At 31.2% G+C, this 26,401-nt stretch overlaps 3 protein-coding genes across 3 annotated transcripts; 2 read left to right on the top strand and 1 right to left on the bottom strand.

The window, feature by feature from the left end:
* Nucleotides 1–4,182: 4,182 nt before the first annotated feature.
* Nucleotides 4,183–5,981, top strand: LOC107631622 (non-specific lipid transfer protein GPI-anchored 31). Its single transcript, XM_016335115.3, has 3 exons — nucleotides 4,183–4,754; nucleotides 4,852–4,878; nucleotides 5,583–5,981. The coding sequence occupies exons 1-3, from the start codon at nucleotides 4,388–4,390 to the stop codon at nucleotides 5,777–5,779; spliced, it is 591 nt and encodes a 196-aa protein (XP_016190601.1). The 5' UTR covers nucleotides 4,183–4,387; the 3' UTR covers nucleotides 5,780–5,981.
* Nucleotides 5,982–16,414: 10,433 nt separating this feature from the next.
* On the top strand, nucleotides 16,415–17,089 carry LOC107631621 (uncharacterized). Its single transcript, XM_016335113.3, has one exon. It carries the CDS (start codon nucleotides 16,453–16,455, stop codon nucleotides 16,966–16,968), a length of 516 nt encoding a protein of 171 aa, XP_016190599.1. The 5' UTR covers nucleotides 16,415–16,452; the 3' UTR covers nucleotides 16,969–17,089.
* Nucleotides 17,090–17,433: 344 nt separating this feature from the next.
* Nucleotides 17,434–19,455, bottom strand: LOC107631620 (uncharacterized). The gene is made up of 3 exons (XM_016335112.3): nucleotides 19,054–19,455; nucleotides 18,020–18,095; nucleotides 17,434–17,804 (listed from the first exon to the last, which is right to left on the bottom strand). Exons 1-3 carry the CDS (start codon nucleotides 19,366–19,368, stop codon nucleotides 17,668–17,670), a joined length of 528 nt encoding a protein of 175 aa, XP_016190598.1. The 5' UTR covers nucleotides 19,369–19,455; the 3' UTR covers nucleotides 17,434–17,667.
* Between the last annotated feature and the right edge of the window lie 6,946 nt (nucleotides 19,456–26,401).

Here is a 26,401-nt window from a genome sequence, read left to right on the forward strand (position 1 = left end):
CATGTCACTCCCTCATTGTAATTGGAATTAAATCTTTCCCTGCAAAATTAAAGAATTCTTCCCTCTTCCATACTAATTTTACAATCAAAATGTGCTAGATGTCACTCTCTCATTGCAATTGAAATTAATTAAATCTTTCCCTCTAAAATTAAAGAGTTTTTTCCTCCTCCATATTAATTTTACAACAAAAATATGCTATATGTCACTCCCTCATTGCAATTAAAATTAAATATTTCTCTCCAAAATTAAAGAGTTCTCCCCTCCTCCATACTAATTTTACAACCAAAATATGACACATGTCACTCCCTCATTGCAATTGAAATCAAAGCTTTCCCTCCAAAATTAAAGAGTTTTCCCCTCCTCCCTCTTCCTTTCTCTTTCTCTATCTCTCTTATTTCTTCAACCACTCTATCTATTTTATATATCATTATTAATATCAATGACTAATTACTAATTTGACAATCAAAATGTACAACATGACATTCTTTAAGTATTAAAATTAAAATATTAAAATTAAAAATGAAATATACCTATATTATGTATCATATATTACTATCTAATTCAATAATCAAATATGTCACATGACACTCTCTTATTAAAATTGAGCGAAAATATTTTTTTCTAAAATCAATAAACTCCCTTCCTAAATTCTCTCATCTACCTCTCTCTATTTTTCTATTTCTTTCTACCATTTTTACTCTATATATAATTTATATTTTATATTAGTAATTTTGACAAATCAAAATATGTAATCCGATATTTTTTTATTACAATTAAAATAAAATATTTTCTTCCAAAATTAACAAACTCTCACTCGCTCTCACTCTCATTCTTCATCTTTATTTTTTTCTCTCTTTTCTTTCATTCTCTATTTTTTCTACGTTTCTGTTCTACAGAAAACAGAATTAACAAAATAATATAATTCAAATAAAAATTATTATTATTATATACATGTTTTTTTAGTTTTAAATATTCACCACTTATCTTTCTAATCTATATTTTCATTTCTCTTCTTTCAAATATTTATTACATGTAATTTGAAGAGAATACTAATATTATAATTAAAAGTTAGAATCAAAATTCAATTGTTTTAAAAAAAATTAATTTTATAACTATCAATATAATTTTTTTATACTAATATCTAATTATATTTTTATGTACATAGAGAAAAAAAAATTTTATTTTTAAATAACAAGTATAAAAATTAATTATTTCTATTTGTGCAACAGACTTAATACCTAATTAAATATAAAAATATACACGTTAAATTGTTTCAAATTTTAGATAACGAATATTAAAATTAATTATTAATAAAAAATTGTATATTTTCGTATAAAAATAATAACTAAAAATCTTATTATTTGATTTTTTATCTATAGATATCTTGGTCTTCTTAGTTAGAAACTTTTGCTAACTTGTAATTTTTTTTGTAAAAGTAGTTTAATTTTATAAATCTTTTGTGTTATACATAATTTATACTATCAAAATAAAATAGACTATAATTTTAAAAATATATATTCTCATAATATTATTACGATAAAAATATTAGTATTACACAATATCTATTATCACCAATCACCTTCATATATCATGTATTAGTAATATATTCATACATTGATAGTGTTAGTCAAGCCACAAAATAGTACTAGTAGATTTTAATAATCATATCTTTTTGTGTCTTCAATTTACTTTTTTTTTTACATATAAGTTCATTTATGTTTGGAAATTTTGATTTTCTTTTATGGTGAAAAATGGAAATAACAGGGAAGAAGGAAGAGTGAGTCATCACTATTGTCACTAGGGTTTACTAGTGAATCACCCACGCCCACTATATAAAAAAAAAAAGATAGATATTTAAAGCGATTAATTTTTTTTGGATGCGAGATGAATGATATATTTTTTTTTATTTTTTATGATATTTTTTAGATCGATAGATTAAAGATTAATTTATCGTTGATCAAAATTCTATTTAAAAATTTGTTACTGTCTAATAGATTATTCTATACACAAAACAAAAATAAAAATGAATGGTATATTTTATAACATAATAATTTTGAGTGTTTTTTAAAATAATAAAAATATAAAAATTACTGAGTTTGTTTTCTATACCTCAAAATTTTTAAAGATCTAATTTCAAAAATCAAAAGATTCAATTTTTGTATCCTAAAAATTGGAGAATTACGATATCATATTTAAAATTTAATACCCAACCATCCATAATTAAAAAAAAAACACCATTTTTATCCAATATAAAAAATAAAAAAAATGATTCAAACCTTAGTTTTCATCCTTTACTCTTTCGGTGTAAATTTAGCATTCAATTAACAAATAACAACCACTACTGGCATCGGCTTCAAGAACCTTAAACTATTATTATAGAGACTCTGTTACAGTGTTACCTAACTTTAAAGGCATTCATATATCCGACCGAAAAAAGAAACAGAAAAAAATTCATACGTCTATAAATTCTTTGATGGAAATAAATTAACAATCCGAAATGTGGTCCACACTCCACAGTCTACGATTTACCCTCCACATTCCACCTAACAAAATAGGCGTTGTTTTCAAAATTATTATGGTCACCATATTCACCATTCGCCAAGATCACACAGTCTATTCGAGTATCAATTTTTCCCTGGCATTATTATGCCATTGTAGATAAGTTCATTTCAAAAGAGAAACATTGCAAGAATATAATAGAATATATTTGAATTTTGAGATGATATTAATTTCAATTGACCATGCAATAAATTACTTAGCTAAGAAGAATGAACAATTAATTAATACTCAAGTGATTCTTGCCTTATTAAAAAGATTGGGTTTAACTATCTTATATCGTAAGTTACATATTAAAATTATAAATTAAACATTTTTTATTAAATCTTTACTATTTTTAATTTTATAATTAGATTTTTTTATATTAAAATGGTTAAAATTAATAAAATATTTTTTTTTAAATATATAATAAAAAAAAAATCAAATACTACATCACTTCTATTAATTCGAGGTTGAAACTTGGAAGCTCAAGGACATGACACGCGGCGAGTTCCACTTGATATCTTCCCACATGGAACTTCCCTTCCTTTTCAACAACCACACACCACTCTCTCACTCTAAACTCTCTTTAATTGGACACCGTCACAAGTGATTATTACTTTAGTTAACATTGGTTTGGTAAAATTTTTATTTTATATTTAGTAAATTAAAAAATTATATGTTTATATTTGAAATTTTTAAAAATTGAAATATTTTAAAAAATAATTAAGGTGAAAATTTTAAAATTAAATTTATATTTTTTAAAATTTAAAAATTTAATATAATTTCATATATTAATTAATTTTTAAATTTGACGTTTAAATTTATATTTTTTATAATATTTTTAAATTTTAAAAATTATTTTATCAAACATAATTATTGTTATTTATGTTTATTAAAAGTCATTTTTAATTTGATTTATCAAATATAAATATTACACTTTTTTAAAATTTATTTTTTAAAAATTAATTTTTATAAACTACTTGTAAAAAATAAAAATTTTACCAAATTAAACCAAATATTTTGTTAATTAAAATTTAACTTAGATAAATAATTTAATTAATTTTTTTGAAAAAATAAATTATTTTATATTTAATTTTTAATTCTAAAATTATTTATTTAAAAAAATGATAAAAACTTTTTATTATAAAAGAAGTCATTTTTTTAAATTTTTCTATAAACACTTAAATAGTATTTAAAAAAAATTACAATTTAATTTTAAAAATTATACCAAATATTAATGCTATAATTTTTTATAAGTTAAAAGTTAAAAAAATTACTATCCAAATTGATTCTAAATCCAATCAAAGTGGTCTAATATTAACAAAATTTAATTATAGATAGTATTATTTTAAATTTTTATTTAATTTAATTTAATTTAATTCGTAAAAAAATTTAAATATATAGCACTACTCTTATACTTTATACAAACAAAAATACATAAAGATTAAGGTTTAGTTAGTTAATTTTAATTTAAAATTTAAAATTTATAACTTATAATTTAAAATAAATAAAATAATTTTAAAAAAATTGAGTGAAGAATTGGTTTACTAATATTATTCTTAATCAAATAAATAAATAAATAATTTGGCGCCTATAGAAAAAGACTTGTTGATAATAAAAAAACAAATTCTCCTTTCATATACTGTATTCAAAATTGATGTAAATTAAAAATGAAATAACAAAAAGAGAATAAAATCCTTTTTTCCAGCTCAACAAAAAATCTGAGTGTTCTCTCTACTTATTTAAACTTGCCCACCCAACTCTCTCACCTTCACAAACTCCATTCCAAATTCCAAAACTTCCAACTCTTCTATCTATCTTCTCACACTTTCCTCTCTTCATCGCAAAAATGGCATCACACTCACCAACCCGTTTCTGTTTCTCTCTCATTGTTCTCTGTGCACTCTTCATCTTCGGAGCTAACGGAGCCTCACCGTCCCACTCGCACAACGCTGCCCCCGCCCCCGCCGTGGATTGCTCCTCCCTGGTTCTAACCATGGCGGATTGCTTGTCCTTCGTCACCAATGGCAGCACCACCACCAAGCCGGAAGGTAACTGCTGCTCCGGGCTCAAATCGGTTCTGAAAACGGCGCCTCAGTGTCTGTGTGAAGCCTTCAAGAGCAGCGCTCAGTTCGGCGTCGTTCTCAATGTCACCAAGGCCCTCGCTCTCCCCACTGCATGCAAAGTCTCCGCCCCTTCCGCTTCCAACTGTGGATGTCAGTCAAATTATAACTTCCTTCTTCCTGTTTTCGAATCTTCTCTCAGATAAAGTTTTCATTTTTATGTGACTTTTTTTTGGTTAATTTCTTGCAGTGTCTGAAACACCTGCTGCTGCTCCTGGTATGTTTCTTTCTCACTTATATAATCCATTTTTAATTTTTAGATTCTTAGCAATATTTTATGAAATATGGATTTGTGGGATTTAATTGCAATTTGATTCGATTTATAAAATGAAAAGAAGTTTGGGAGGGGTCACATGCTTAGACATATATAAGAGGAGCCATACCTGATTTTGTAGTTTTATTGTTTTTTTATTGTTAATTTTTCACGGACTGTGGATAATGGAAAATTAAACATGATTGTTTTTTTTTTTTCTCTATAGTGTTTTCATTCTTTATGCTCTACATGCGTTCTGATTTTTGGGTACCTAATACAATTGGAACTATCTACCAATTAAAAACAGAGAGAGACAGAGAGATAAATTGGTAATAATTTACAGAGTTGTAGAACATTCAGGGCTTTGTCTACTTTGATTTTCTTGCTGTTTTCTTTTTACCCCTTTGGTAAATTTCATTTGACTATGGTGAAGAAGCCGGAATGTAATTTTGTATATATTATAGTTTGCAGAAAACATGAATGAAAAATGTCGGTGATCTTCTAGGCACACAAGAGATGTTACATTTTTTATATCAGAAGCTGTAACTCATTCTATTATATCTTATGCATGTTGATTAAATTAAATATGGTTTTCATTCTGATGTTTGGAGTTGGGACATTCTTGGTGTTTCTAAGTTGTTTGTTATTTTTGTTTTATCTCTTTGTAGGGCTCTCTCCACAATCTCCTGCAGTATCTCCATCATCTGGTTCTTCTGCAGCTCCAGCTAGTTCAACCCTCACTCCAAGTGAGGCATCTTCTCCAACACCAGCACCATCAGCTGGAAGCTCAGCATCATCACTCTTCCCAATTTCAGCTGGATCCTTGTTTCTTTGCATCTTGCTAGCAGCATTCTCAGGCTTTTAAGCTTTCCATATAATAAGATTTCCATTCTGAGAGTAGAGAGATGATGATGACATGAGGCCATGAGGGACTATTTTTATGTTTTCTAATTCTATGTGCGACTTAAGAGTAGATATAATTCATTCTGGGAGTGACTTGAGCCTATGACCTTGTTTTGAGGTTGTATTGTACTCTCTTTTTATATATATAAATTTATTTATCATAATGAGTAGTCATAGTATTATCATTTTGCCCTACTATGTATGTTGGTTGTAGTTTACTAATTATTATTTAAATGGGTGTGAATTGGTTTTATTGTGATTGTGACAAATGCATATCTGCACATGTGCCCAAGTCAATGAGGGAAGACAAGGTCTTCATGACATGCTGGCTCCTAAACATAGTGCAATCCATTTACGAACATGACAAACAAAATTAATATAAATTTGACTTCAGATGAACTCTACCAGTTAGTTCTAAACCTTACCGTTTGTACTTTGTAATATGGGTCCTAGTGCTGCAAATATTATGTTATACTTAATTTATATAGAACCTCAAATTGTTTGATCTAATTTAACACTATATGCTGGTTAGTAACTTCATTGTGACCAAATTATTGTTACCCCGTAAAACTGTTCTTTACCATATACCATATACAATGTTCTCGGGTGGCCCTATATACTTTTCGGCGCATGCTAAAAAATGCAGCTAATGCAGACCAAAATTGGTGGGGGCAAGTGGCATCATCTTGTAGCCAAGCATGCACCGTCATGAATCCATAAACAAATTTTCAAGTTATTAAATAATGAAAAGCATCAACAACAACAACATAGGGGTATTCATTTCTTCTTGATCTCTTATTGAACTTTACATAAAGAACTCTCCCAATAACAAAGTCACAACTATAGTCCTTTTCCCCCCAACTACTGTTATATCATACATGTTATGGCATATTGTGACAATTGGCTTCGTGTCTTCCACACTTTCTGCTACCCCTTTTTCTTTCTTTCTTGGCCAACAATATGGGGTACCCTTTCTTTTTATGATATTAGGCCATTCATGGCATCTATAAGATGCTGCTCCAAAGGGCCACTGGACCTTAATTTTATCATATTCTAGATTTGGTATAAGTTCCCCATGTGCTTTGCTATGTACTCTTTGTTTGACAATTATATCATTTTGGCAAAAACTTATCATCACTATTGAGAAAGAAAAAAAAGAAAGTAGCTATTCTCTAATACTAGTATAAAAAAAGAAAGTAGCTATTCTCTAATACTAGTATTTGTGCTCGTAGAATAAATTCACTCTATCCTGATTAAGGAGATTACGGGGAAGAGTGCGGGGAGGACTGCATCAAGTGACAAGGAGAATTTCCAACAGGGTAATTTTAGGGTGGCTCCGAAGGTTTCATTCCGTGAATAGGTGGTCGGTTCCTTTGAATCCTTGGAGCTTACTAAGGTTAATGTCTTAGATGGGGATTCAATAGCGATTGTCACGGGAAAACAAGGTGACCCAAAGTCTCCAAAAGTCAAGTTTTCTGAAGAGGTTAGAAATGCTCTATCTAAACCCTACAAGGAGGCCATCGTGATTAAAGTTTTTGGGAAGCATTTCAGTGATATGGCTTTGGTGCATAAACTGAAAGGTGTATAGAGGCTTAAAGGAGGCTATGAATTCTTGGATGTTGTTTTCGACTTCTTAGTCAAATTTGATCTTAAGGAGGATAAGGAGAATGTGTTATTAGGGAATCCATGGATGATGTTAGGGCATTACATTGCGGTCAAGTCATGGACTCTGAATTTTGAACCATGTGAGGCATCGTTTGGAGACACAATGATTTGGATACGAATTGCAGGGTTGAGCATATGATATTATCATGAAAAGGCCGTGATGCGGATTGCTTCGGCTATAGGCAAATCCGTCAAAGTGGATCTCGCAACCAAGTCGGCAGAGAGAGGCAAGTTTGTTAGGGCTTGTGTACAAGTGAATCTGGAACTGCCATTTGTTCGGCGAGTGGTTGTTGACGACTTTGAATATAGTGTGGAGTATAAATGTATGCCATTGATATGTGAGAAGTGTAATTGTTTCGGGCATATAGCAGGAGAATGTAGCACACTCATGGTTCCTTTGGTGGTTGTGGATGTACAGGCAGAACTATTTGTTCATGAGAGCCGTCCGGTGAACCAGAATCAGCAGATTTTTAAATCTGGAATTGCACCCATTAATACCCGGCAGTAGCAGATTCTACAGAAAAGATGCAGAAAACTACATTGCACGGAAAAGCGAATGTGAAAGAGCCGTTGGACAGAGAAGGGGGATGGACCAAAGTTGTTGGAAGGGATAGAAGAAAATTGGGCCAAAAAGCTAAGGACCAAGCGGTGGCTAAAGGCTTGACCCCCCCCTTTTTTGGATACCAGTTGGGCCAAGTGGGTGGCCCGAAAAAGGGGAGAGAGACTCACGAGAAGGCTAGGTTTAATAGCAGGTTGCCTTCCTCTTCTCCCTAAAATCCATCGAAGTCAAGGAGAAAGCTCAACGGCGTGTCTGTAGCTAGGTCTTCGACTACCCCTACGCTCAAGAATGGTCACAAGACATGCAGACCGGCATCGCTGCGAAACACGCCCGTGCACCAATTTAGATGTACACCGGCTGTGAAAGCTAAGAGGAATTTGAGACCATTTAAATTCCAAGCTGCCTGGATGACTTATCCGCTTTTTAGCAATGTTGTTCCCGCAGTTTGGAATAAAGGGTCCCCTGATGTTGTTAGAAGTTTGATCGAGGTGTAGAATGATGCTCTTCTTTTAATTAAGAAAACTTTTGATAATGTGTTTGTTAAAAAGAAGGAGTTGGAGAGGCAACTGAATGATGTTCAAATTTCTCTTGAGAGTATGGAGAATCCGGAGTTGAGGATAAAAGAACAAAGTATCCATGATCAGCTAAATACTATTATTCTTCAAGCAGATTTTATGTGGTATAAAAATCGAGAGAGCAGTGGGTTCAGTGTGGTGACAAGAACACTAAGGTTTTTCACTTGCAAACGATCATCAGGCAAAAAACGGAACAAGATTCATGGATTGTTTCTGAAAGATGGAACTTGGGCTATTGAGCCGCAGGAGCTAGAGAAAGAAACAAAGTCCTTCTTCCAAAAGCTCTTTTCGACAAGAGAGAATATTGATCTAATTACTATGGGAGAATTTCCCAGTCCTTTCCTTAATAATGAGGCCTATCAAAAATTGGTTGAACCGGTGGCATTGGAAGAGGTGAAAAAAGTTGTAATGACCACAAATTATTTCAAAGCTCCAGACCAGATGATTTTCAGGCCATATTTTATAAGGAGGTTTGGAATTCTTTAAGTTATGATGTATGGGATTTAGTTAAGAGAACCTTTGAGGGAGAGATTCTAAATGTTACAATTTTCGAGACATACATTGTTCTGATTCCTAGAGTTGAAGCTCCTACTTCCTTAAGAGATTTTCGTCCCATCAGTTTATGTAATGTTCTTTATAAAATCATTATGAAAGTGCTGGTGAACAGGGTTAGACCCTTTCTTTCAGAGATTATTGGCCCGCTTCAGGGTGATTTAATCCCAGAAAGAAGTATTACGAAAAACATCATCATTGTGCAGGAAATTATGAGTTTCCTGAAGAACACTAAGTCTAGAAAAAGGACTATGGCCTTTAAGATTGATTTGGAGAAGGCGTATGACAGGGTGGACTGGAGATTTCTTTGAAGCTTCTTTGATTTGATTTGGCTTTTCGATGACTACTATTCATCTTATTATGGCTTGTGTAACATCATCTTCTTTGTTTATTTTGTAAAACAGTGATAAACTCTAGAGTTTTAACCTCCCAGAGAAGTTTGAGACAAAGGGATCCCATGTCTCCTTATCTCTTTGGGCTTTGTATGGAGTGTCTTGCTTGTTTTGTTACCCATCGAATTTCTCAAGACTCATGGATACCGGTGTCAATTTTCATACATGGCCCGAAAATATTCCATTTGATCTTTGCTGATGATCTACTGCTATTCTGTAAAGCTACGAAAGCTCAGGTAGAGGAAGTTATGAAGTGCATGGACTTATTCTCCAAAGCATCAAGCTTGCGGGTGAATCTTAGTAAATCTAGGGTTCAATGTTCAAAGAATATTTCTGTGAGAAGGAAGGAGATGCTCTTGGGAGTCTCTAATATTCGTTTTTGTCAGGACTTGAAAAAATACATATGGTTAATATTGGGCATGAAAGATCTTCTAGGAGGACAGCTCAAGAAGTTATTGAGAAAATTCAGAACAAGCTTGCTAGTTATTAGAAGGAGTGTCTGCTGAATAAGGCAAGAAGGCTTTGTTTGGTTAAGTCGATAATGACTTCTATTCCGGTCTACAACGTGCAGGTTACTCTCCTTCTGAAGTATGCATATGAAAAGATTGATTCACTTATGCGATAGTTCTTATGGAGAGGCCATAATGATGGGAGAGATTGCCATTGGTTAAGTGGAAAGTAGCTATTACTCCCCAAAAGGCGGGTGATTTGGGTGTAAGAGATACATGATGTGCTAATCTGACGCTTCTTGACAAGTTGGTTTGGAATTGCTTCAATAATAGAAAAAAACTGTGGGTGTATATTGTAATGCAAAAATATCTCTGAAATTTGAATTGTTTTGCTAGTAGTCATGGGCAGAATGCGTCGGCCACTTGGAAGAACATTCTTAAAACATATGATGTTATTAAAGATGGGTTTAGGTAGAATGTAGGGGATGTACAGCAATCTGTGTGGTATGATGAATTGACCCCGTTTGAAAGACTTTGTTATCTTGTTCCCTATGTTCACATATCTGAGTCAAAATTCATAGTAGTTGATTTTTGGCGTGATGGATCTTGGGTGGTAGATATGTTTGCTACGACAATTTCTCTTGCAGTTAAACAATTCATTTATGGCTTTCCCTACCCAAATTTGGTGGACCTAGATTCAGAGTGGAGTTGGTAGCCTGCAAGAACAAAATGGTATAGTGCAAGAGAAAATTACAGGTGATTGTTGAAGCATAAAATGAATTGGAATGGAAATAGTGATTGGAGTTGGCTTTGGCATTTAAATCTTTCAGAGAAGATCAAATTTACTATGTGGCCTGGGTTTCATAACGTTCTCCCGATGAAGGCTTTTCAATTCAGGCGGCATCTAGTTAGTTCGGATTTGTGCCAGAGATGCAATGCGGCTCAGGAGACAATTAAACATTATCTGCAGGACTGTGTTAAATCCAGGAAATTTTGGCAAATGTTAGACCCTCGTTTTATTGACTCATTTGAAGGCACCTCCATTGAGGCTTGGTTTAGAAATGTCGTTCCTGGTAATGAGGTTCTTTTTGGGGTCAAAGTGTGGTGATTATGGAGACATAGGTGTAATGATGTTCTTAATGTTGGGAATATTTAGACAGATCACAAGGTGGTTGCCCTTATCAGAAGTACGGTCATGGACCTGAAATTTTATATGCACCGGTGTTCTTCTTTCAGCACCTTCAAGAATCGTTGGTGTTGAGAACTTTGTGTAGGTAATAGTTTTAAAGTTTATTGTGATGTAAGTTTATTCCGTGATTCGAGTTTAGCTTATTTTGGCTGTATTATTAGAGACTCTAATTGGAATTAGATCTTTTGGTAGTTCTCCTCCCTAGTCTATTAATAGATGTGAGCTTTTTGCAGTTTGAAAAAAGTTTGTCTTAGTCTGAGATTGCAGTTTGAGAGACATTGTATGTGAAAGGATCGTTTGAACGTTTTGCACCTTTTGCATGACTCTAATAATAGGTACACGTCTAAAATTGTTGATTTTGTTCACAAAATTCAAAAGTTTTTATATAATATATTCAAATCGATTGGATAGGTAGAAAAATAAATAAAATAGTGGAATGAATGATTAGATATAAAACAAGAAGTAATTTCAATTATGTAATTTAGTATGAATCAAGCGATATTTTTCAATAAATCATCAGTTCTAATTTAAGATAGATATTTATTTTGGTCTTTCCTTTTATTTTGACATTGAAAAAGATTGCAATATGCAATAACTTTGTATGTATCCAACATATTAAAACTCAAATGAAATAATTTTCGTATCAATCTTATCATAGTTAGCCCTATCAATTATGGAAAATAAACCTAGCATGTAAGATATGCAGATCTCCTTACACATGTTCAAGAGAATCTCAACCTCTCTGGGAGGAAAATATGAGTACATATTTTAAAAGCTTTTCAAGAAGTGATTAGGTGGGAATTTGTTCCAAAGTTAAAAAAATATATTAAATTATATTCGAAAATATTAAAGTTAGATATTATAAACAAAATTGTTTGTTTAATAGGACAAATAATTGAAAATTGCTTTTAATATTTTCAAAAATAAATTACAAGTATGTTTGTTTATGATATATATATTTCTAGGATTGGACCGTTAACTTCTAAAATATTCTCAAAATAATAAAAAGAAAAAACTTTATGATAATTCACATAACAATTAAATAATATAATAATAACTTTATATGCTAATATTTATTCTTTTATCATGAAGATATCAATTATTTACTTTTTTAATATAATAAAAAGGATAAAATATCATATTAAATTAAATGAAAGAAAAAATTACATGATTCTATTAAAATAAAAAATATAACATGAATCACTCAAAAATTTTAATGTAATTTGAATAAAACTAGTTCAAATTAATTAAAACAAAAATAATTCGAATCACTTAAATTTGAATTAGTTTCTATTATTTGATTTAATATGGAATTTTGCCCATATTATTATTATTATAGAAAATTCTGAATTAATTTTTTTTTGAAACAAAGTACATTCAAAAACAAAACTGAAAGCCTAAGAAACTGACATGTTTTGAGGAAGAGTGTAAATCAAAACTCAAAAAGCCATGATAACGGGGCATTCAAATATGCTAAAACTGTCAAATCTAACAATGCATAATTTTCCAAGAAAAGAATATTAGATATATTTTCGGCAACTTTTGTCTTTTTCACTGTTCTTTTCTGATAAAATATCAACAGATATTTACATTCCCTGCATGTTTTGTTTGTTTAATTTTAATATACTTTTTAGGTCATCCTTTATAGTTTATATACTTCTAGTACAGCTAACAGCTTAATCAACCATGTCAAGTACTTGTATTATCGCATAAATACATACAACAGAACTAGCTACTAATTAATCTCCCGAGCTACATACACAATACACATATGCCTCTCTTTTTTTTTTCCCGATCAGACACATATGCCTCTCTTACAAGTGACGGCAAAACTTATTGAACCCATTGGGCCGACTGGCCAAGTCCACTAAAAAATGCAAACTACACTGAGATTTTGAGCCTGTAAAAAACCGCTAAATTCGTGGATTTTAGTTAGACGAGTCGGTCTGCTAGGCCCAACACTATTGATATTGAGAATTAAAAAAATTTATATTATAATTTTGACTATTATTATCATTTATTTGTATTTGACTTGTGATTAACTTTTATTTATTATTTTTTATTAGATTAATTTTAATTAATTTTACTTCTTTATAAAAAAAAAGTTAGAATGAATAAATCGTTAGTATAACAATTTGTTATAAAGCGTCATAAAACGAAATAGAATAATATTTTAGACTCATTTTACTTTGACAAATTGATTAGTCTGTTCGAATTTTTACTAGGATTTGAGGAGGCAAGTGGAGTTTTGACACCTCTTTCTCTTGCAAATGAAATAATTTTTTAAGTAAAATTTATTGAATATAAAAATATCTTGTTAATATGTGTCTTAAAAATATGTTTTAAGAATGCTATTAAAAATAATTTATTAAAAATTATTTCAATACACTAATATTTTTTGTTGAGAGAGTGAAATACTAGCCGGATAATGATACACCATATCTTTGTAATGTTAAAATGACTAAATTCTTAAAATGGTTTATGAGATTGACGTAATGCACTAGAATTATCTTTTAAAATTTAATTGTACTAATTACGTTATTAAAATTGAAAAAATGGCACCATATTAATTATTGACCCGTTTTTCATTAATAACGCACAGACATGAGTTAATGATGTGGACCTTTAGTGATACGATATAACAACGTGTTAGCGACATATGACATGGATAGCTATGCTATGTGTTACAATGCTATTTTGTTACGTGTCAAATTATATCACGTATTGCAATATTATTGATCCATGTATCATTTACTATGTCATTATTACATATGTACTAAATTGGTCCCTTACTTTATGTCAAATGACTCATTTAAAAATTAAATATTATCCACTAAATTAATCATTTCATCAATTTTGTCTCTATTTTTTTATAAATTCAAAATTTTAATATCTTTGAGTACACAAATTTTAATTTTATTTTTTTACAAGTTATTTAAATACAAGTGCTTTTATAAAATATTTTTAAAATTTTAGTTTTAATTATACAATTTTTTTATAATATTTTATTAAAAGAATTATATGAGATATTAATATTGACTTGGTAAAAAGTGTAAGTTAAGAGTATAATAATATTTTTTAATACAAATTTTGTTAAGATTTAACACCTTAATAAATATTTTAAAAATATTTGATAAAACACTTGTTAACTAATATAAATTTATTATTTTCATCTATTTTAAGAATGTCCAATTCCCTATATAGTTGACTTCTTACTAAATTACTAAGATAGATGTATATTATCGATTATAATAATTTATTTTATCTATAACTTAATTCGGCGGCTTTTCATATATTATATCATTAATTAATATAAATATTTATTGTAATCATGGTTTGAACAGTATTAAAACAGATACAAATAAATATAAGAGATAATAATAAAATTTTGAATTTAGCTAACATGTGCTCTAATGATACAAATTAAAATGATTAATTAAAAAATTATTATAAAAAATTAGGATATAAAAAAATATCATTTGTCACTAATCCACACATCATTATACAATTACACGTGATGAAACTGTAAAATGACACACGTCATTAAAAATCTACGTCAACATATTGTTATTAAAAAATAATCAAAAACTAATATAATACAATTTTTTTAATCTCAATAACATAATTAATACAATTAAAATTTTAAAAACAATTATAATCCCCAACATCAATCCTTGAACAATTTACCCAAATAAATAAATTGAGTGAAAACTTTATTCAAATATACAAACCAAAAATTCCTTAGTACATGTGATTTTGTCACTTTACATATGATTTTCCTTTTGTCACTCATTCATTGCATCAATCCCGATATATATATATTGGTCCCTTTATGACCTGCTGGCGGACTTTGCATAATTTCAAAACAAATTCATTGGGTTGTATTGGTCAAACATTTTCGGTGACCTTTATATTTTACTATTTGTTCATATCCACACAATAATCATGTGCTAGACGATCTAATACAAATTTTTTGTTAAAAGGATTTCTTTATGCAAACATGCACATGTATTATACTATTCCTTTTTTCTTAAACGTATATTATAAACTTAATTGTTATGCACTAATAGATCGTGGTCTAAACAAATTTTTAAATTATTATTCTCTTAATTTAATACGTGTATTTATAAAGTTTATATTTGAGTTTTTTTTGGTAACAATAATAATAGATATGTCTTTGTATTGAATTTCTATATTTTGTTTCAAGGTCTGTATTGTTTTTATAAAATTTGATTTCATATGAATGATAATAAAATAAAAAATGGAAAAATTGTTAAAATTTAATTGAAAATTTTTAAATTTTTGAAAGAGACCAATATAAAAAATATAAAATAAAAAAAATAAAAAATTAAAAAGGACCAAACTAAAAAATTAGAGACTTTTTTTTGGTGACTAAATTAGAGACTTATTTTCTCTAACATGCTCTGCTACTGATAGTCATAAAAATATTTGTTATATATCAAGTGTGATTTTTCAGTAGTACATATTTTAAGTGAGTTAATACTAACGCAATCCAATAAAAATAAAGCATAAGAGTACAAAAACGTTTAAGAATGAATCTTTCATGTAAGAAAAATGAATTTTTCAAACGAGACAAAAAAAAGTAAAAAAAATGTTATATAATAATAATAATAATAATAATAATAATAATAATAATAATAATAATAATAATAATAATAATAATAAAATCACAATTAACTAATAAAAAAGGTGAAAAAATATTTTTTTATTATTATATTGTGCAACTCCCTTCTCTTTAGACCCAATAAATAAATAAATAAAATATTAAAAGATTGTCATAATTTATTTTTTATTATTAATTAATTATTAATATTTAAAAATATAAAATAAAATATATTGTTAAATTATTATAAAAAAATATGTTATTAAATTATTACACTAAAAAAAATTGAATTAATGATTCTAACAACCAAAAACAATATATTCTGATACCACTAATATTTTTGAATAAATAAATAAATAAGAAGATATGACAGTACACATAGTTGCTTACCTGTTACAGCATGACTAGTTCCACAACTAAACTTGGCATTTTCTTTGAATCTTCAACGTTTTGGTTGCACGCTTTGCATATGCAACTTGCACCATTATATTATTATTAATAAATTAACAGTAATCATCACGAGTTGTAATTGAAGAAAGATCCAAGCACCTTCTTCACACACAGATGCATATATAAAACTGAACCATCCATTTTGTTCTTCACACCACTCACTGCAAGCTAGCTATAGTCATGGATGCTTTTTTGTTGAGCTCCAATTCAAAGCCATTTCAGTGCCTTCCATGGCTCTCATCAACCAAGCATCAAAGGCACTATTCTCATATCCATCTTTCATGCAGAGCCACAAAGGTGGAGTGTGAGAGCAACTTCTACAAGGTTCTCAGTGTTAGTCCAAAGAGTGCAACCATGGATGAGATCAAGAGAGCTTATAGATCCATGGCGCTTCAGTACCATCCAGATGTGTGCCATGATCCTTCCATGAAGGAGGAGTCTAATAGGATGTTTGTGCAGTTGAATGCTGCTTATGAGACCTTGTCCAACCCCATGCTTAGAGAACAGTATGATACTCAATTAGCTTTGAGAGATAATGAAGTAGTGATGAGTGTTAGCCATGATTATTCTGAAACAAGTTTTTGGGAGGAGGAGCAACACCAAGTGGTTGTTGAATTGAAGACAAGGTCTCGGAGACGCATGGAGCAAAAGGGCAACAGAATGAGGGCACCAACCAGAAGAAAAGACAGGAACTGATGATCATCATCAATGTCTTGAATTTGATTTGATTCTTTCATTAATTTTGATACATTTGTTTAACTTGACTTGTATAGAGCAATGAATAAATCAGTTTTATTAGACTCTTATTGATTATTGCAGATCATATAAACCAATTTTGGAAAGTTAACCAGATTCGTTATTCTGTAAAATGTTGAATACCAAGTTAGGATCAATTCAATTGAGTGAGTTAGTCACTTGTTTTATGAACCTTAGGGTAGCTACTGATTTGTAAATTATCAATTGGTAACAATATTAAGTAACTATTAAGTTGTAATTGATGAGAAGTTAAGCAAGAAAGTAATTCAGTTATAATTTTCTCAGGATAAAGAAAATTCAAAGTCAAGAACTGAGGCAGCTTAATTATTTCAAACATTGCAACTAGAGATATAATAATAGAATGCCATAAAAGAAAAGAAAAGAAAAAGAGAATTCAAAGGGGAATGGGGCAAAGGCAGTAGTATTTAATTTTCACACAACATCAACACCAGAACCAAGTCAACTTGAGCAGTTTTCTACCAACCCCAATTCCCCAATTTTATTGTATTAAGGACCACAAAAGGTCACAGGTTCATGTGAAGATGCAAACAAATTAGCAGACAAAGGCAAATTTTGTCACATGTAAACTCTCTGTCTCTGAACATCCTTTGCTGCCATTTAAGGTACTCTGAAAGTGCTTTAGGAAGAAGAGGTGGAAGGTGTCCATAACTCTGCCTTTTTCACCTTTGAAATGCTCTCAAGAACTCCAACTGGAGATATGTGACCCATCACTGTCACCCTCTTGGACTCTATATCTATACTGATTGATGTGACTCCTAACATTGCAGCAGGTTTAATCACATGTTAGAAAACTTTAACCCCATTAGCAAATATGATTTTAGTTCATATTAACCTTCATAAACCAATCATCATATAGTGTCTTAGAGAATATATTCTGAATATGGATATTTCAAATTATGTTGACCAAAGATAATTCTAATTAGTATTGTGATTAGTTGATTACTACCATATATAGCATGGCTAGTTTTACCTTCCATCTTGGAGAGATGCTTTTTCACTTTTCCAGCACATCCTTGACAGTGAATTGCAACCCTCATCACAACCACCTATATTTAACACTTCAAAGTTGGTAATAATGAAATGAAATTCCAAATATGGTGGCAGGACATAGACAAGTGTATAAGTATAATAACATAGTATTATTATATATTAGTCCCTTTTAAAATATAGTTTTTGCAAGTTCTGTATCACATGCAGATTCCATTATTCCAAGACATTTCAGAAATCAGAATAATACTACGTGACTATGTGACTATAAGACACTTAACTTCCTTGGTGAGAAACAAACGGAAAAGATATCTTAGGTACAAGAGACAAAATTAAAACCAAGGGCGTGGCATAATGTAGTACCATCTGTATTGTCTAATAAAATACCAATTTGCATAAAAAGGACATAATCTTTTCTGTTTCCTCTCTAATAATGAATATGCATGGGACTGTGACAAAATGAAAAGCACGTGAGACATCTTGAAACCTATGCTAATGACAAATATGAGGAGCACTAATAATGGACATATTTTGTTTCCTTGCAGAAAATAATCCTCCTGTGACGCAGTCATAAACCATTGTTCTTGATCTAAATAACCAACAAAGCTAAGGAGATATGGAATAGTAAATAGTTTCTAGTGACTTCTGTTGATAACCAACTTTTTATGAATAAAGGCACTGTAGAATTCACACTCCCATTTGCATTATTTCCATTTCATGTCTTCACTTTTTCATTATGGTCCTGCATAGTTTTGATTTTGACACATAATTTTGATTGCTTTTCACAGAAACAAGGTACTGTTAACTTTAACTTCAATGACTCATTGAATATTTTGATCTACCAGTACTACACTACTATTGAAGAATTACTCCATTGCCATTCTTAAAAAGAAGAAAAAAATAAAGTGCAATACTACTGCAGTTCATGAAGCTCCACAATGCATAAACTTTTAACAGAAATTCTACAAAAAGAAAACAAATCAAATAGTGTAGCAGAATATATGTAACGTGAGAAACCTGAAAGACATTTTCTGTTGGTGGTTTATGAAGTTCCCTTGGCTGATTCATGACTTGAACATGGTCCTCTCCTCTCTGCTTGATCAATGGAACTGGTCTGAACCTGCGAGACTCACTGAGTTTGGAGTACTTGGAAGGGTTGATCAACTTGGAATCATCAAGAGAAACACTTCTATCAGGCCTTCTAGGCACAACCACGGATCGATTATCATGTGTGCTCATGCACACTGCTGTTGATGCCTGAGAATGGCACATGAAACCCCTTCTCACCATTTTCCTACTGCTTTTGGTTTTCTGACTCATCATGTTCATCATAGAGGAGAGGTTATAGAAGGGGGAGGAGAATATGGATGGTGAAGCAGAAAGTGTTAGTTTTCGAAGGAAACAAAAGAGACTGTGGTGTCAAAACATACACTATTGTAAATAGTGATGATAATGCTGATCAGTGTATATATATATATATATATATGATGATGAAGAGAAATGCTGTCATTATGACTTAAGTCTTAAGCTAACAGTGGATTTCACTGCTAGTGTTAAGTGTAGAGATGTTTTTGTTATTTTATCTGATATATATAAATATTACTATGATACAACAGTGTCCAAAATCTTGTCCTTTTCATAGGTTAATGCTGAGAAATTGACAATAGCCTTCTTTTGATATAAATAAGAAAAACTTCATGCTAGTGTCTCAAGTTTAAGTTGACCCATTAGGGGGTGAAAAGTAAAATCAAATCATAAATGATTATGCTGTCATTATCTAATCATAAAAATATATACAGATACAATGTAGAAAATAAGTAACTTTTTATTTTATTTTCCTCCAAAAGTTTTGATCAGACTTAAGAATAATTGTCCAATTTAGTTTACTAGACATATTCTGATGCTGGAGTGACTACTTTTTATAGGGATAAGGTAGAGTTAATGTGTTGAGCAGAACCCAAGTGGGGGTAACAGAAAATGTGGCTAATAACCATGGATGGTCAAAGGATCAGTTGAGGTACAAACATTAAATTTGATGCGGTTAAAATCAGAGAGAGAGAGAAAAAAGGCAGTTACAACTTACAAATGTTGAGGTTTTCATAATAACAATGCTGACAGCTCAAAAGATGCTCCAGCTCCATTATTTGAACTTTGTAATTAACTTCTTGTGTGATTAGTTTTACTTTTCATGTTCCACACAGTGGCTTTACATGAAGTAGTAACGGATTTATAACATTAATTAATTAAGGTGGCAGTAGGTTTGACACTTTGACCCATCAAAAGAGTAACTAATGCTGAGTGCACAAAGCAGTGGTGAGTTATGAGTAATAATAATACGTTACACTACTTTATGCCTTTATTCATTCCCTTTCCTTTGTTTTCAGAAGGGACCACATCCTTTCACTCAATTCCTTCTGGAAATTCCTCCACTCTGGAGAAAGTACAGTGCCTATAATTAAATGCAGAACTTGATGGCAAACTATAGAAGCTAATAAGTAATGTGTTTTCAATTAAATTATGCACGCAATAAATAATAAACAAACTTCATCAACATTACATTCAAGAAACTAACTCTTCAACTACAACTAATTTTCTAGAACTGCATTAGGGAAAGCAGCAACCCTATCTCGGAATAATATCTAATTCGATCCAATCCCACAGTTTTTCTCGCTAGTTAATTTGTGGGTCGAATAAAGTGTGAATTGAGATTTAATTTTACTCAATTTTACTCAACTAATTCGCACTATATATATATAATGTGTTAAAGGTGAATGTCAAATTTTTAATCATTGAAATAAGATCTTTAATTAAAAAATTTACACTTTTGTTTATATAAAAGTCAATTTTATAAAATTATTGTAGTGTTTGTGTTAAAATTTAATGAGAAAATGACAAATAGGTTCCTAACCTTTTGTTCTGCGGACATTTTTGTCCCTGACCATTGAAAAATACTTTTAAGTCCCTGACCTTCACAAAACTTGGACGGATCAGTCCCTCCGTCCAAATGCCTCCGTCAGGGACTGATCCGTCCAAATGCCTCCGTCAGGGACTGATCCGTCCAAGTTTTGTGAAGGTCAGGGACTTAAAAGTATTTTTTAATGGTCAGGGACAAAAATGTCCGCAGGACAAAAGGTTAGGGACCTATTTGTCCTTTTCTCAAATTTAATTTATATACTCATAAGATTATTGTATATTGTATTTTTTTTATGACTTTAAGTAGGGTCGGATATTTGTAGATCGAAAATAGATAAATTAAAGTTGGCATTTTATAAATTCACAAATAAGATAAAATTAAATTTAAATAAAAAATTAATTCATAAATAAAATTAAAGTTAAATCTAAATCTTATTTTATTATGTTGGCTGCTATTCCTAGTTATTATCATTATGTACATCATCCAACTTAATAATTATAAAATTAAAGTTTAATTTTATTGATAGCTTTATAATTAAGGCAATAAAACATCAATCCATGCGCAGACCTTTGATGTAGCCTAGCTTATGTAAACACTTGCATTGGCGAATAGTGCAAATTCATGTTTGCATTGTTCATAAATGCTAGCCTGTCTATGTAATTGTCTAATTTATCAAAAAAATAAAATAATATTTAATTTAAAAATTATAAAAATAAATAATTTTAAATATTTGATATTTATTATAAAAAAAAAACAACTTTGACAGATTTAATACCAAATTTATAGACAAAAAAAAAAAACTTGTCTGCAATGCATACGTTTCTTAGAAACCCGAAACTATTATAAGAGGGAAAGTTAGCTCACTCCATCAGTTTTTTACCTGTTTTTTCTAATTCCAGAGTTGTATTTCATTTTAGCATTCTTTTATGTGTAAGTTTTTATTTTAAATAAACTCATAAATAAAAATGAATTATATACATTATTTTTATTTAGATAATATATTTTACTTTTAATTTAAAAAATAAAAAGATCAATAAAAAAATTTACGTAAAAAAAAAAGTGTAAATATCATGTTACATACTATTTGAGGCATTATTTAAAACTAAAGTAAATTTGGACCTGAATGCGAAGTTTAAATTTTTTCTTTTTTTTTGAAAATTCTGACTTATCTACTGACACGGTAATTTATTTAACTTGTTTGAATTATGGTGGTGGATACCTACAAAAAACTTTAATGCATAAATTAGAAGGAGATTTAGGTAAGTTTTAAGCGAAATTGAGATTAAAAAATATTCGAGTTTGATGAGATATTTATAGAAGTAAGTGATGACTCGGACATCACTTTTATATCTCTTCACTTGTGGTAGTAGATAGTTTCTTCCTTATATTTGTGAAGTTATTTTATGTTATGGTAGTGGCTAAGCTGTGGATAGTATTTAAAGTAGTAGATGATAAATATCTTACTTGTCATGTAAGTCGGATCATGTACGAACTATAATACCGTATCTCAAGTAGGTCGGATAGGTTAACCCACATAATTTTTTGGATTGTTTTTATTGAATATGGTAATCTTTTATAAATCCTCTCTAAAATTAGATTAGCTTTAATTGGAACATAACTTTATTTTTGAGTCCTGATATGAACACACAAATGTGGCAATGAGTAGAGTAGAGTTTGATCAAACCCTAATCATATTCGCATATTGAGACTTTTATATAAACTCAATTCTATTCTACTCGCAAGTTGAGAATATCTCAACCCTAATCCTGCTCATTCTTAACATGCGGGTATCCGACCCTATTCGGGAGTTACCAAAAAGATGCAACATTATTATATAACTTCATGATAATTTAAAATAAAACTGACTTTTATATATAAACAAATATATTAAATTATTAATTAATGATCTTCTCTTAGTGGCTAAGAATTTTTTGCATTTAGTGAGAAGTCTTTGGTTCAACATCCATTTGAAATATATTTTTTATATAAGTATATAACATGTACATATATAAGATGCATGTTGGTTAGGTAGGGTTAAGACTCAACCTGAGTTGAATCAGATTAGGTATCCATGCATGTTGCCACTCCTATCAACACATATTTAGGGTAATTCACCCCTATGAACCAAACCAAGTTGAAAATGACCAAAATTCTCCAAACTAAAAAATGTTACCTAGTTGTCTCCGTTTAGATTTCTATGTAAATCGAAGTCAATGAATTCGAAATACAGGCTTAGGTAGTAAATCGAATCTACAAGATTCGAATTACTTTATTTCGTGTTCATACGTAAATCGAATTCAATGATTTCGAATTAGGCCCAACACTAGTAAATCGAATCAATGGGTATCATTTACTATGCACACTACTAAATCGAATAAAAAAGCTTCGATTTAGCCCCCTTAATAAATCGAATTCATTGAATTCGATTTATACCTGGTAGTGGCTAATGGTAAATTGACTCAATTAGCTTCGATTTAGTATGAGTTCTACTATATATAAATTCGATTTATACTTGGCAGTGACTAATGGTAAATCAACTCTATTAGCTTCGATTTAGTATGAATTCTACTATATATATAAATCAAAAAGAGTTAATTTGATTTAGTATATGCCTAATGTATATAAATAAGAGATGAATGTGAAATTTTTACCATAGTGGGATTCACAATGGCTAGTTATGAGAGTTTTTTAGTTTTGGTGCACTATAGAAGGCCGATTAAGAAGAAAACATGTTTAGGAATTAAATTTACTGATAAGGACCCACGGAGTGTTTTCCTCAAACATTCGACGAGTTTCATTGAGTTTCAGAAACTATACTCCAGAGACTGGGACTGCATGCCGTGAAACAGGTAAAGAAGTTATTCTATAGAATCCCAGTTTCTGTGTTGCACGATGATATGAAGTACGATTCATTCGTTATAAGCAGTTACGAGGATTTACAAGTTCTGTTCCATTGTCGTCGGTAGTTTTCTGAGATGAGGACCCCAGAGCTGTTGGCGAAGCTTGTGGATGTGGTATGTAGTTCTGGAGGTTCGAACCGGAATCCTCAATCTACAATGACATCCAGCCTGCTCTAGTTCCATGCCTGTTGATGCCTCATCATCTATGCCAGTGATTGTACATGAGGCAGTTTTAGTTGCATCTCTGTCCTTTGCATCTAATCTGAACCGCAGTGGTGACGCAGGAGTTGGTGAGACTGGACCCTTGGGGGAGGTTGCGATTGCGACGTTCAGTACTCTTATTATAGTCTCAATTTTCGGAGAAGGTGGAGTATCGGATGGGGTTGAGGATGCACTGCATGATGATGATGATGATGATGATGATGATGATGATGATGATGTGGAGCCTGCCACGGTAGCTGATGATAGTGATGATGACATAGCAAGGACCACTCTAGTTGTGGGTGGTGAAGCATCTAGTTTAGGAACTCATCAGTACCTCCCACACTTCTCAACTTTGGACTTGGATGCCATGGCACAGCAGGAAAATCCGAGAGTACCTGTTGGTTTTGGGGCCAGAGATACATAGAATACAGGATCTGTATCTGAATTTCAAGTTGGTCAATAGTTTTAGGATAAAGAGGAGATCGTGTTAAGCGTGAAGACTTATAGCATCCGTTGTGGGATTGAGTACAAGGTGTTGAAATCCGATCATCGCAAGTACTATGGTAAGTGCAAGGAGTTCAGCAACGGGTGCACATGGCTCATTCGGGTTAGCCTCCGCCAACGCAAAGGTATTTGGGAGGTAAAACGGTACAATGGTCTTCATACTTTCCTAGCCACATCGATATCTAGTGATCACAGGACGCTTGATTATTATGTTAGTTGATATTTATTATGTTAGTTAGAATTTGTTAATACAAGTTATTATTTCTCTTGTATAGAAAAGTTGTTAGTAGTGGGTTTTGTTGATATGCTGAGCTGTATAGCTTGTTAGAATAGTAAGGCAATTCTGTTAGAAGTAGTGTTTGTATAAATAGCAAGCTGTAGTATTGTATTCTTTGAGTCTCATCATTATTCAAGTTCAATTCTCAATTCCTTCTTGGTTTCTCTGGTATTGTTCTTCTCCATGCTCATATGCAATTTTCACATGGTGCGATGAGCGTGGATGGAGGAACATGGAGATCCAGATTGAAGGATGAGAAACTTGCTCTCTGATTCACAATTCGTTAACGTGATTAGAGAAGGGTGATGAGTCCAACTTCATAGTTGAAGTGCTTGTTCGCAGTTTTTGCTCCGTGAATCTATTTTTCCCTTTTTCTTGTTTGATCTGAATGCCCTCTTTCACACAATTTCTTCTCCTTCTCTTTCACACCTCTCTGAAATCTTAGCTCCTCTTCTTCATCTATTTCTTTTCTTCTTCTCTATTGAACTCATACCATAGAATTTGATGAGAGCTCTGTTATCTCACTGTCTTCCCGTTAAGAAGAGATAACAAGTTTCCGATCAACGAGATCAAGAGAGAAAAGTTATGAACGCTTCTATCATCCTCGCAGTGATGGAAGGAAAATCAAATCCAAGTACTGGATCCACATGAGGTGGTCCTATGATGGACATGCAATAATTCGCGGCGTTTTTTAGTCAGGTGGTGCAGATCTAGAGCCATATCAACAAGACAAATCCGAATCAAAATCTTTCAAGCCCTTATTACATACTTTATTCTGAAAATCCAGTGCGTGGAGAAAAGATATGATCAATGCTCTTACATCTAAAAATAAAATTGAATTTGTTGATGGTACCATTCTAAAACCTGAGAAAAATGATCCTGATTTCAAAGCATGGCAACGATGCAACACCTATGTAGTTGCTTGGATTAACCTTTCCATTAGTCCAGAAACCAGTCAAAGTGTTCTATGGAACAATATAAGCTATGAATTATGGAATGATCTTAAGCATCGTTATTATCAGGGTGATAGGTTTCGAGTAGCTGAATTGAATGAGGAAGTCTATGCACTAAAACAAGGGGACTTGTCTGTTATGGCTTATTTTGCCAAACTGAAAAATCTTTGGGAAGAGATCGATGATTTTAGAACTATTCCTGGCTGTGATTATGTTAAATGTGAATGTGGCTTAGGCATTGTTAGGCACACAGGGAGGAGGACAGAGTCATCAAGTTTTTGCGTGGTCTTGGAGAGCAATATTCCACTGTTAAGTCACAGGTCATGCTGATGAATGATTTGCCTAGTGTAAACAAAATCCTCTCAATGATCACTCGGCAAGAAAGGCAGCTCATCAGTTTTGATAATACCTTAGACACTAAGATTTTGGCAGTCTCTTCAACCTGACAACAGAGGTAGAGGTCAGTCTAAAAAGGGGGCAAAATCGCATTAAATTGTAATGCACTCATTGTGAAAAATCAGGACACATTGTGGATAATTGCTATAAGAAGCATGGCTATCCACCCAACTTCAAACCCATATTTGAGAAAAAGTCTCCTGTCCTAAATTGTATG

The sequence above is a fragment of the Arachis ipaensis genome, chromosome B3 (genome assembly GCF_059453495.1).
Source record: "Arachis ipaensis isolate K30076 ecotype BB chromosome B3, ASM5945349v1, whole genome shotgun sequence".
Classification (NCBI taxonomy): domain Eukaryota; kingdom Viridiplantae; phylum Streptophyta; class Magnoliopsida; order Fabales; family Fabaceae; genus Arachis; species Arachis ipaensis.

Bases quoted from the DNA above. Each gene is read 5' to 3' on its own strand.
- LOC107631622 (XM_016335115.3), top strand. From the start codon at position 4,388: ATGGCATCACACTCACCAACCCGTTTCTGTTTCTCTCTCATTGTTCTC. The intron at 4,755-4,851 runs GTCAGTCAAATT...AATTTCTTGCAG, and splicing joins TTCCGCTTCCAACTGTGGAT to TGTCTGAAACACCTGCTGCT. The intron at 4,879-5,582 runs GTATGTTTCTTT...ATCTCTTTGTAG, and splicing joins AACACCTGCTGCTGCTCCTG to GGCTCTCTCCACAATCTCCT.
- LOC107631621 (XM_016335113.3), top strand. From the start codon at position 16,453: ATGGATGCTTTTTTGTTGAGCTCCAATTCAAAGCCATTTCAGTGCCTT.
- LOC107631620 (XM_016335112.3), bottom strand. From the start codon at position 19,368: ATGATGAACATGATGAGTCAGAAAACCAAAAGCAGTAGGAAAATGGTG. The intron at 18,096-19,053 runs GTTTCTCACGTT...TGTTAAATATAG, and splicing joins CAACAGAAAATGTCTTTCAG to GTGGTTGTGATGAGGGTTGC. The intron at 17,805-18,019 runs GTAAAACTAGCC...CTGCAATGTTAG, and splicing joins GCATCTCTCCAAGATGGAAG to GAGTCACATCAATCAGTATA.